Raw genomic sequence first — 13,193 nt, 5'->3', positions numbered from 1 at the left:
CCCAAACAAGAGGACACAAAAAACAGAGAGCAGAGATCTGAAAAATAGTACAGGAATATTTTCCCAAACTTAAGGACACTAGTCTCTTATTGAAAGGGCCTACCAAGTGCACAGCATAATGAATTTAAAAAAGATCCATGTCGAGACATAGCATCATGAAATTTCAAAACGCTAAGGAGAAAAAGGAGATCCTAAAATCTTCCAGAAAAAAAAAAATTAGGTTACATATAATGGCATCAAACTGCCCAATAGCAACCAGGATGCTAGAAGCAATGCCTTCAAAATTCTGAAGGAAAAGTTTTTCCGGTCTAGAATTCTATACCTTGCCCCCACTATTAATTTGGTGCTAAATTAGAACAAGGACAATTTTCATACGTGGAAAGACTCAAAATATGTATTTCATACACCCTTTTTTAGAAGACTACTAGAGGAAGTGCTTCAGCAAAACTGAGGGAAAAAATCAATAAAGCAAAAGGGAATGCAGGAAAGAAGGGATACAACACAAGAGAATTATAAAGGGGAGTTCTAGCATGATAGCTTTGCATCAGGACTAGGTAACAACCAGGACAGACTGGCAGAGGACGAAGGATGTGTGAGGCAGGTCTCCAGAAAAATAATGGAACCAATAGACTATCTGATATATTTAAGCATTATTTAGAAACTTCAGACATACTTAGTTTTACTGTACTCTGCAGATACTGTGTTTTTTACAGATTGAAGGTCTGTGGCAACCTTGCGTCAATTAAGTCTCTCAGCCATTTTTCCAGCAACATTTGCTCACTTCAGGACTCTGTGTCATACTTTGGTAATTCTTGAAATATTTCAAACTTTTTCATTATTATTTCTTTGCTTTAATAATCTGCAATTAGTGATCTTTGATGTTACTACTATAATTGTTTTGGGACACCACATGCCCATATATGATGGTGAGCTTAACTGATAAATGTTGGGCCTGTTCTGACTGCTCCACCAACCAGCAGTTCCCCTCTCTCTCTCTCGCCTCAGGCCTCCCTATTCCCTGAGACACAGCAATACTGAAATTAGGCCAGTTAATAATCCTACAATGGCCTCTAAGTGTTCAAGCCAAAGACTTGCACGTCTCTCACTTTAAATCAAAAGCTAGAAGTAATTAAGCTTAGTGAGGAAGGCACATCAAAAACTGAGACAGGCCGAAAGCTAGGCCTCTCACCTGTTAGCCAAGTTGAGAATGAAAAAGTAAGGTTCTCGAATGAAATTAAAAGTGCTTCTCCAGTAGCACATGAATGGTAAGAAAGTGAAACAGCTTTATTGCTGATGTGGAGAAAGTTTTAGAATGGTCTGGAGAGATCAAACCAGCTACAACATTCCCTTAAACCAAAGCCTCATCCAGAGCCAGGCCCAACTCTCTCCATTTCTATGATGGCTGAGAGAGGTGAGGAAGATGCAGAAGAAAAATCTGAAGCTAGCAGAGGTTGTTTCACAAGGTTTAAGGAGAGAAGCCATCTCCACAATGTAAAAGTACAAGGTGAAGCAACAAGTGCTGATGTAGAAGCTGCAGCAAGTTACCCAGAAGGTAATTAATGAAGATGGCTACACTATACCCAGATTTTCAATGTAGACGGAACAGCCTTCTACTAGAAGAAGATGCCATCTAGGACGTTCATAGTTAGAAAGGAGAAGTCAATGCCTGGCTTCAAAGCTTCAAAGGACAGGCAGATTCTCTTGTTAGGGGCTAATTTTTTGGCAAATTTTAAATTAAGATGTATACATTTTTAAAAACATAATTCTACTGCATACTTAACACACTACAGTATAGTGTAAACATAACTTTTATATGCACTGGGAAACCAAAAAATTCATGTGACTCGCTTTTATTGCAATATTTGCTTTACTGCTGTGGTCTGGAACCAAACCCACAATGTCTCTGAGGTATGTTTGTATTACTGGGTACTTGACAGATCTAGCAGAGCAACTGAGGGAAAAAACAGTGATTAGTACAAAAAGACTAAGCAAAAAACAAACAAGCAAAAAAAGATAATTATTAACCCTGGGAAAAATAAAAGGTTGCACAAGAAAGAAAAAGTAACCACAGTTACTACTTTGTCCAGCAGTGAATAAAGCATATAGTGTCATAAAATATAGGTACTGACTACTGATTAAATCATAACTGTGATGTAACTTCTCTAGGAAAACTAGGTAAAGGGGAAGTGAAGATACTGGTACAAAAGAGCCAAATCTTTATCTCCTATAATGACAATGGAATAGATAATGTCTAAAACTTATAATTCATGAAACAGCAATATGAGGTCTTATTTAGAAAGATGGAAATAAATACTAGCAAAATCCAGAAAGCAGTTTCTTCAAAGAAGTTGAACTAGGGGTGGGAAGACAGAGGCAGAGGGCTGCTGTTCTCATTAAGTAAGTCCTTTAGAAGTTTTTTGCTTTTTGTTTAAACTATGTTAACAGTGACTTTCTGAGTGGTAGTTTTTCAGGATGTTTCAATTAATTTTTTTCCCTTGGCTTATCTAAATTTTCTATAATAGTCTTGTATTACTTGTGTAATTCTTTTAAATGGTTTTTTAATTAATTTATTGTTGTATTATTTATTTATTCATTCATTCATTCATTCATTCATTCATTTATTTATTTTGGCAGAGGAGAGGTAGTTCGGTTTTATAATTTACTTTTAGAGGAGGTACTGAGGATTGAACCCAGGGCCTCATGCATGCTTAGGGTATTGAGCTATACCCTCCCCAGCTAAATGTTTTGAAGTGTTACATTGTTTTTGTTTTTATTTTTTAATCTACAGCATAAAATCCTACAAAAATCAGGGACTGAGCTTTGTACTTTCCTTCAGGGCCTTACCTTTTATCGTGGTCAAAATGAAGAAAGCGATGAGGGCGTTGTTGATGGCGCAGGTAGACTTGGCAACACAAGACAAGACCGTGTAGGGATTTAAGAGATAGCTGGGAAAACACACATATTTGGCATTAGTAATCCTGGTCAAAGGACCAGGGAGTCCTGGCCACCATAGCCAGGAAGTTCAAGAGGTTTACTAAAAGCATACTCAAGGGAAGGCAACTTCTTGCTTAGAAATGAGTTCTCCTATGTAAAAGAGAATGGAATGGGGTTGGGGTCAATGAGGAAAAGGCACTGAAAATTCAGTTTGTTCTATGCCATGTGTTATATGGAAAACTGTCATATTTCATCATCACAGAGAACATATGAACCAGTGATAACATTACTCCCATTATGCAGATAGGAAACTGAGACTCAGCAGTTAAGTAACTAGCCCAAGGGTTTATAAGCTAACAAATATATTCAAAATCAGGTCTTTCTGGCTCTAAAGCCTATGTTCTTTCTATCACTTCAGACTTCAAAAATGATAAAAATTCTACCACTTACCACAGAGCCATATATTTTAGGAATGGATACAGTTGTCTCTGAAGACTGGGAAAGTACTTTTTCCTCAATCAGTTTCCTAGGCTCTGACACAAGCTACCCAGGTTCAAGAGATGAGAACAGTTTAAATCTACCCCTCTTGGTAGTCAGGCTGTATTTACCAAGCCAGACCCAAGGACAGAATAAGTACCTGCTGAATTCAACAAGCTAGGTGCCATAGAACTTCTCATGACAACCTGAACTTCTACTGGGAAGGAAGTAAGCTGAAACATTTAGTCTTTTCCTGAGGTGGGAAGGAATGGACTAAGACAATGAATTTGAAATGCTGAGTAGGAAAACCTTATACAGTCACAAGAGATTATTATTTTTACTTATTTTTATCCTGCTTCCACAAAAGATTTGAGGCAGCTCAAATGAGAACAGATAAGAAATAATAGCAAAATTAAAACAGAAATAAAGAATCAAGACCAGGGAAAACATAAATAAAAGGAAAAAATGAAAGTCAGGGAAAGAAGACCAAATGGGCTTCCTACAGCACTGTAATAATCAGCTTTAAATCTGGCTCTGAGTTTCCTGGCAGACAAAGTGAAAAGGGAGACCAGTTACATAATTCTGATTATCAGATAGGAAGAAAGATACCAGTGTCTCAGGGAGAGATTATAATTATTATTCACAAATAAAGATCTTAAATTCAATACCTCCTGGGGCTGTAAGATTAGCAGTTCTAAAGCCAAAGCCCAGAAATCGTCGGTGTTTTTTTTTCAGCAATTACAGACAGGCTTGTTACACAACCTTTAAAGAAATGGTTGCTGCTATTACAAAACTACCCCCAGGAGACATCTGAGTCCATAAGGGATTCATAATGTTGCCAAACCTCTGGTTCTCCCACCAATATTTCTGAAATACATAGATATGAACTGATACCTCAAATTTGTTTGGTGGGAGGAGGAAAAAAACCTAAATTCTAAGTAGCAGGTGATGTTCAAGAAGCAGCCACATAGCCAACTATCTGGAATACTAAATAGGAGAGTCACACACAAGGCAGAGGGTTGAATAAACTGTCCTCATAAGGCCCCTTCTAAATCTGAAGTTCTAAGGTCATGTTTTTCCATGAGGAAACTTGTCTCTCTTGTTTACTGTGTATCCTTAGAAACTAGGATATTATTAATATTTAATGACTATTAGTTGACTGAATAATTATTCACATTTGCCTATCTGAGGAATATAAACGGGAATAATCTAAAGTAATTAAAATTATGGGCAGTACTAAGTACTCCGAGAGAATCCTTTCATAGAGCCGCAGTAAAATCCACTCTCCCATACTGGTCACCCAGCTGGGATGGGTCTGTTTGGCACTTGACTTCAGTTTTCTGAACCACAAATAGGGGACTAAATTGTAGATGAAAACACAGGAGTTGCTCAAAACAACAGCTAAATAAACATCAGAATTTTATTCAATCTATATATCACAACTGAAGAAACTTTTATTTATTTATTTCTAGAAACACTGGTTACAAGTAGGCTGGAGCCCAGATCAGCATCAAGTGAAAAAGCATTTGTGAAGGGTTGATTGTGCATGTGGCTGTTTGAGGCTTTGTCCCAAAAGAGACAGAATGGCTCTGTCTCTTTTCCTGGCCAAAGTCCCAGTTGTGCAACAGAACTATAGCAAATACTTGATGACTAAGACTGCAAATCTCCAAAAATACAGCAAACAACATGAGAAAGTCTCATCAGGTTTTCCTCACATTCGCTGGCACTGAGTCCTGTTCTGTCAGAGAATACTTACAACAGGGCCACTTTCAGAGGGATGTAGCGCATTTCCATAGGGGTACGGATGAGTTCGGCCACATCTGGGGCATACTGGTCTAGTTCCAGGAGGAGCTTCTGCTTTTTAAACTGGAAAAAAAAGAAGACAAAACACATGAAACAAACAAATTAGTTCCCACTGCTTTTAGGATGAAGACAAAAGTCCTTCCATGGCCCGCATGGCCAGCCTAGCCTGGCCCTACCTCCCCAGGCTCATCTCACACCTGCTCCCTGGCACCTCTCACTTTCTGGGCCCAAGCGTCATGAATATGCCACACCCTTCCTGCTCCCAGGTCTTTGCATTTAACCTGGAACAACTTCTTCGTTTCTTTCCCTAGTTAACTCCCACGTAGTCTTTAGATCTCAGTTAAATTATCACTTCCTCAGGAAGGCACACTCTCCCCTGACTGTAAAATCTCCCTACTATATGCATTCTTTCATAACACTGTTTACAGTTAGAATTTTTTTATTTATTGATGTGACTGACTAATATCTTTCTCCCTCACTGGACTATGAGTTCCATGAGGGCAGGGACCATGTTTATTTGCCAATACCTGGCACAGTGGGCAAACAATAAGTATCTGTTCAATGGCTAAATGAATGACTGAATAGTAAAGCAAAGTTTTTAGCCATTTTGAGGAGTTATCATCAGTGTCCTAAGGATTCCAAAGTTCCATCAGCAAAGCGAAATATTTTCATGCAAAATGGAATGATCCCCCAAATGTCACAGTGTCCGGAGTTTTCTTCTGAGCTCTCCTGTTTCAAGTTTCCGACTTCCGCAGAGGAAGTGGGGAATGATCATGATGAAGAGGAGGAAGAGGGCTGGGTGTGGCTGGGCAGCCGGATAGTTAAGAGGGAGTGAGATGGGGGTGGAAAGCTCTTGCCTTCCCCTTTGTGTGTCCCAACAAGTTCATGGGTGTGTTCCAAATGAAAAAAAGTTAGGCAACCCTATAAGCAAACATGGGTCAGACAACAGATGGAAAAAGCCTCCGAACCCAAAATGGGTAGCCCTGCTGATTTAATGATCTTATTTAGAAAGTATAAAATCAATGCTGCAACCTATTATAAAACAGAGCAATTCAGAGAAGCCAAAGTAGTGTGTGATTAAAGATTTAATGATGAAAAATGCAGACAGAAACAGAATACATACTGCACTGCACCATTTAGATAAAGTTAAAAGCATGTAAAATAATACTGGATGTTTTTTAGGAATATTTACAAATGTAGTACAAGTTAAGGCCATGTGTGGGAATGATAAACACTAAATTCAGAACAGTGGGAACTGCTGAGACAGGGACTAAAGAGATAAAAGTATCAGAGAGAAGCAATTATATGTAAAATGTTTAATTTTTTTAAGCTGAAATAGGTTCACAGTATATATTATTCTTATATATGTTTTCATGTCTTAGGTATTTCAGAATTTTTTAAATTTTAAAATAAAAAAATAATAAAAGAGACATTTTTCAGTTCAAAAGAAAATCCAGGAGTAGAGGTAACCCCAGATTTCTTGCCTAGGTTTAGGCAGAGGTTTAATCAGAAAGCCTGAACAAACTTCAAAAGCCTCCCTTTGATCACCTCTGAGAGTCCAAGTTAAGCAGTGGGAATTATCATCAGTAAGATTTATGCTGCCATTCACAGCTGGGGTTATTTAATTAAAAGGGTAAAATATAAACTAAGGTGCTTTTATCAGAGAGAAGGGGGCTGGCTCAGCAAACAAAGCACTTAATGAGGACAGCTGCAGCAGCGGCAGGACAGGGGCCCCACTGGCTAGGGGGTTCTGGAGTTCTACCACAAAAGGAAGACTGCCTGGAGGGTGTGAGCTCCACAAAGGCAGCTGTTAAAAGGGAACAAGGAGTTCACCCAGGAGCAGCCAGAGAGACAGGTGGGAATGTAGACCCATTCCCAGGCTGGAAGCCAGCCAGCAGGACTACAGTAAGAGATGGAGGCAGCTAAACAAGGATGTGTAGACCCTGGACAAAGGTGAATTGTGCCAAGAAGGAAAGAAGGAGACTTCTTTGTAATCCCAATCTTCTAAAATACTTTAAAACAGAAATTTTATGAAACGAGAGTCTCCAGGAGAGGGCAGTCAGGTCAGCAGTCCCCAGATTCTCTGCTACGCCTCTTTTTGTCTCCTCCAGGCTCATCAGCATTGCTGCCACTATGCCTGACCTCATAGGCTCAGGATTGGCTCAGACCCCCTAAGCACCAACAAAGTCCCTTTTAAAAATCCCCATGCATCCAGTTAGAGGCAGGAAAGGGGCTAAAAATCTAAGGAAAATTAAACACACACACACACACCAAGAAATTACGAGATGTATAAAAATAAATGAGGTTGAGGAGTACAACTTAAAAGCCAAAGATATTTCTTGATATATTCAGCAGTTATGACAAAGATGATATTTAAGGCTAACACAGGAGAGGTTAAAAGTGACCTAAAAGGTGATTACCTGGACATGTGTTACCTTTGTGATCATTAATCAGTTTGTACACAGATGTTTGTATGCTTTTCCGTATGTATGTTACATTTTAGCAGAACTTTTTCAATTAAAAAAAAAAATCTCCAGGGTGGGGTTTTCCTTCCTTTTTACCCACTACTCCATGCAGCCATTTCCTTGTCCCCTGCAAGGTATGGTTTCGCAAATTCTCCTACTCCAAATAATGAGCTTTTTCTAATCACTAAAGCTGTGTCTACACCCATTTGCATTGCCAAAACCTATAATGCGGATGAGGGGAGGTTAGGGAGTGAATACTACACCCTCACTGCATCTCCAAGTGTTAGCCTCAACACATTCCAAATTCAGGAGTCTGTTCTCCATGTTCACAACCCTCTAAACACATTAAGGGGATACAGGTTTTCATCACTCCCTATCAAACCACCTGCAGCTTTCTGACATGAATTCTGAGTTCCAACTAGGAAGCACAATCTCAGTAAAGGACAGACTAGAATAATGTGGTTTTTTTCAAGTAAGGTAGATGTAAAATGTTATGAGAATCAATTGGTCACAATCAATCAGCATTCATACTCCACATGCTAACAGTTGGAGATAGGGGTGGGGATGGAGTCTGCCCTCTCTGCAGCATAGTTTTCCAAGATGCATTTGGGTGTAGACACAGTTTCATTACCAGAGATAAAAAGTCTCAAATCCCAGCAAGACTAAATACTTCCAGACTCTATGTTATGGGCTCATTCTGACATTGGGAAAGATTTGGGAAAAGATGTGTTCATATTCTATTCAAATTAACAGTAATATATTAGTATTAACAAAATCTGCCATTTAGAATGAGTTAATTTTTGACACAATGTAAATAAAACTCTCATTCTGACCAAAAAACTTAATGTTCTAGTAGGCTGAATTCTGAGGATGGAGAGCAAAATTATTCCAAATTTTTATTCAGTTGGTGATAACAGAATGTCTTGGTGTGCTAAAAAAAACAGGGTATTGACAACCACTCATTTGGTTTTCTCTCTCCCTCTTTAAATCACACAAAGAAAAAAAAAATAAAAATCTCTATATGGTTCCATATAAACTCAGAAATAATTAAGAAATGAATTAAAATTATTGGTGCTCTAAACTAAATATATCTCTTCTATTGACATTGAAGCCTGACTTTGGTAAGAAACTCAGTGAAACCCAGTTTCATTACTTCCCCATAAGCTTCTTCCCCCATTAAAAATTGTTTTAATTGGAGTATATGACAGTTGATCAAAATTAAAAATAGGAATACATATGATGGTAGCATCCCTAATCAACTTTCATTAAAAAGCATTCCAGTTTTACATTTTGGTTGAAAAGATCTGACCGTGTTCTTAACTGAAAGCTACCAACCCTCCCTTAGATATTCATATATATCTCACTCACACACACACACACACTGGTGGGCAGAGACATGGATCTATTTTTTACTCCAGTGTTTTATATTAAAAACTTTCAAACTACAGAAAAGTTGAGAGAATAATTCAATAAAACACCTAGATCCACCAACTGTTAACATTTTGCTACATTTTCTTTATCTCTACACACACACACACACAATTTTTTTCCCCAACCATTTGAAAGTAAGTTGCAGATGTCATGATCCTTCAACTCTAAGTATTTTAGCATATAACTTCAAAGAACAAAGGTTGGAGTTTATATATACACTCTATCTTGGGGAAAGAAAATAACCACTGCTATTTTATCTCTGAATTCCTCTGCTTATAAACGTCATGATCAGTTATTTCATCTCTCACCTTCCAGGGAATCCTGTTAAAGCATTTTACCTCAGCCCCTAAAATTTTCTTTTCTTTTCTAGCTTTCTTGAAACATAATTGACATATAACACTGTGTAGATTTAAGGTGTACATGATGCCTTGATATATGTATATATTGCAAAATATTTACTACAATAAGGTTAGTTATCACATCCATACACCTAAAATAATTACGTGTGTGTGTGTGTGTGTGTGTGTGTGGTGAGAGTATTTAAGATTCACCCTCTTAGCAACTTCCAAGTATATAATACAATATTGTTAACTAGAGTTACTATGCTGCATATCAGGTATCTGGAACTTACTCATCTTATAACTGGAAGTTTGCACCCTTTGACCAACATTTCCCCATCTCCCCTAGCCCCTGGCAACCACCAATCTACTCTCTATTCCTATAAGTTTGACTTTTTTACATTCCATATGTAAGTGAGATCACATAACATTTGTCTTTCTCTGTCTGACTTTATTTAGCACGATGTCCTCAAGGTTCATCCACGTTGTCACAAATGCTCCATTAGTTTAAGGTGTATACTCCCTGGTCTTAGTGATACGAAGTCTCTAACATGTAGTTCATAATCCTTGGGGAGGAATCAAGGACTCTTAGAGCACCAATAACAACTACGGACTTCCTTCTTGAAAAAAATGACATATGTATATACCTACACAATTTCTTCAGACCATTTCAAGGGTTTTATAGACCTGATAAGCCTATAAATGGACCCCAAGCTAAGAACCCTCTGTCTAGATACTTTAAAAATCTCTTTGAGATCTAACATTCTAGAATTCATCAACTTCATGTTTCTAATGACCAGTGCACAGAAAGACAGACTGCTTTTTCTGGTTCTATTACCTGGTAACAGAAGTGAAAATGAACCACAAACAGACAACACCAGTGGGATTCAGCCTTCACTCACCCCAGTCTAAATCCTCTCAGTGGCTCCCAGCCAATCAAGGAGGACTGCAGCCAATTTCTCAAATTACTACATGGATGATACACATGGTTTACCTGTTAACTCTCTCAGAATTCAGGAAAATGAGAATGGTCCCACTATACAATTCTCCTTGGCTATTACATATGGATTAAGACTAACATTTACATCAATATTTTTTCAACAGGCATTTAATACACGCCAAATTTTCCAATTATGATTGCTCTCTTCAAGGAAACAGAAACTACATTGGGAATCCAGTTTTACCTTGGATAGGCATAACACAGAGAGTTAAAAGCTGTATTTTGCTTTCCTTTTGAAAGAAAAACTGGTGAAAGAAATGGAAGATTTTTAGGGTTCCTCATTAAAATAACTGTAGTTCAACTTCATTTGTTCTAGAAAGTCTGAACTTGGACAGGTGAGTAGATATTAAGCTACATAGATCACACTGATCTTTCTGTACCTATTGGTAAATTTGTCTTACTGGTTTGGTCATTCCAGGGCTGGCTGAACAAGCCAGAAGTTTCACTCCCACTTCTTAGTATTTTAAACAGTTGATCCTTAAGCATATGACCTTTGATTCTTTGTAATAACAGAGGTCAGCAGACTACCAAATTCCACTGGTTTTCCACTGACTACTCACCACAACTTTATTGAAGTCCTGGATTGCAAAATACAGGGCAATGGCAGTGATTGCATCAGTTATCTGTCAAATAAAATAAGATGAAGTGAACCCAATTAGTGTAGGAGTAATGGAATGGTGCCAAGAGTATGAAGTTTTTAGATGGTAGTGGACTATCCAGTACTAAATTCTTACAGTTAGAAAGAACCTCAACCCTCACTTTGACTACCCCAAGATAAAGCCTTTTCAGGGAGGTCTGCCCAGAAAACCCTGAGGATTAGGACCCATCTAGGCTTACATCAGTTTGGTGTCCCACATCTTCTCTGTAATTGCAAGTTATTTAAGTTTTCTATAAAATGAAAATTATATCCACTGCTTTGTAAGCCTGATATCTGTCAAGTGCTTAGCACACAGTAAATCCTCAATAAGCCACAGCCATTGTAATTATTAAGGAAGACCTCAGTGGACCTCCTACTTGACCCAGATTTTCAAGTCTAGATTAGGCAAGTGTTTCAAATTACTACACTGTCAAAACATAGCCCTGCTGTCTAAATTTTGAAGGTTCCTGCCCTGAAAGTCTTATCAGGCCTAGGTCCTCTTCACAGCATCTCTTGGCAGAATGCTTAGGAAATTCAGGATGCCCACTGGCACCACAATTAAAGCCAATCATAGAATCTTGAAGTTAGAAATTCAAGACTACGTAGTCCAGAAATCAAATTTTTGAAGGTAAGGAACTGGAACTGGTCAGATGTCAGAGACTACTCCTTATGTCCATAATACTATCACAGTTCCATGAATTCACATTGAAGATAGCTTTTTGTGTTCATATTCTGAGAAACTCTTGAGCTCCTAAAACAAAATTTTTTTTTAAAAAACAAGAGGATAAAAAGACTGTAAAATTAAAAATACACACATACTGATTTTATGCAGAAAGTTACTTACCATAAACACCAATTCAGCATAGTCAATCAGGAAATGAAAGAGGTATATTATTAATGGAGTCTGCAAGAAAAAAACACAAATTAAATTAAATCTTACTGTTATCAGTTTCCAGCATAGGGGATGAGGAGGAGGCTATTATGTCAACAAAAATCTCTTTCTTTCCTAGAATACTGTCCTACGCCAGTTGGTCAGCATACATCTGAGGGAGAATTATTTAGTAACACTGAATCATTTTGTGCCACTGGGACTATCTGCTGAATTGAGTAAAGAGAATAAACAAAATCTGATATGTGTTAAATACCTATTGAAGAACTGTTAACACAATAAAGATATGAGGAGAATCTTAGTTCTAAGACATATATAATATGTAAGGGAAACTCCATGGTGGACCAAGATTGCTGAATTCATAAAATAAAATGGAAAATGTTTTCCCTTCTTCTGTTCTCTGAGATGTTTTAGATGATTAGCATTACTTCCTCTTCAAAGAGTTGGGAAAACTAACTCACTGTGAAGCCATCTCGACCTGGATTTTCTTTGAGAAGATTTTAAATTACAGATTCAATTTATTTCACAGATAAGACACTCTTCAGATTTGCTATTTTTTCCTTGCCAGTTTAGGTAAATTGTGGTTTTCTAGAAATTCATCCATTTCATGTAAGTTTTCAAATTTGGGGGCATAAAGGTGTTTATAATATTTCTCTTCTTAGTGTCTGCAGAAACTATAGTGATGTTTCCTTTTTCATTCCCAATGTTGGTAATTTGTACCTCCTGTTTTTTATCTTGACAAATTTTGCCAGAGATTTCTTAATTTTATTATCTTTCAAAGTACTAATTTTGGGCTTTGCTGATTATTATACTTTCATTTTCTATTTCATTAATTTCTATACTTTACCATATACAATTCTTTCTTCAACCTTTTCTGGGGATAATGGCTTTATCTTTTTCTAAAGATACCTAGATCACTGATTTTCAGACTTTCTTCTTTCCTAATACAGTTGACCCTTGAACAATGTGGGGATTAGCCATCCTGACCCCCTACACAGTCAAAAATATGAGTATAACTTTACAGTCAGCCTTCTATATCCAAAGTGCTGCATCCTTGTTGGGGAGGGTATAGCTCAGTGGTAGAGCACATGCTCAGCATGCATGAAGTCCTGGATTCAATCCCCAGGATCCCCTCCATTCAAACAAACAAATAAATAACCTAATCACCTGCCCACCAAATAATATAAAATTTAAAAAAAAGTTCTGCATCCTTGAATTA

At 37.6% G+C, this 13,193-nt stretch overlaps 1 protein-coding gene across 1 annotated transcript in view; it reads right to left on the bottom strand.

Moving 5' to 3' along the window:
- PIGU (phosphatidylinositol glycan anchor biosynthesis class U) overlaps nt 1-13,193 on the bottom strand; it is a 79,197-nt gene that overhangs the window by 46,767 nt on the left and 19,237 nt on the right. The window contains exons 3-6 of the mRNA XM_031433957.2: nt 11,930-11,989; nt 11,009-11,071; nt 5,168-5,277; nt 2,845-2,945 (exon numbers count right to left, since the gene is read on the bottom strand). Coding sequence (XP_031289817.1) covers nt 2,845-2,945; nt 5,168-5,277; nt 11,009-11,071; nt 11,930-11,989 — 334 coding nt within the window. The remainder of the gene's footprint in view (nt 1-2,844; nt 2,946-5,167; nt 5,278-11,008; nt 11,072-11,929; nt 11,990-13,193) is intronic.

This window comes from Camelus dromedarius, chromosome 18 (genome assembly GCF_036321535.1).
Source record: "Camelus dromedarius isolate mCamDro1 chromosome 18, mCamDro1.pat, whole genome shotgun sequence".
In the NCBI taxonomy this organism is placed as follows: Eukaryota; Metazoa; Chordata; class Mammalia; order Artiodactyla; family Camelidae; genus Camelus; species Camelus dromedarius.
This window is presented reverse-complemented; position numbering and strand designations above follow the sequence as displayed.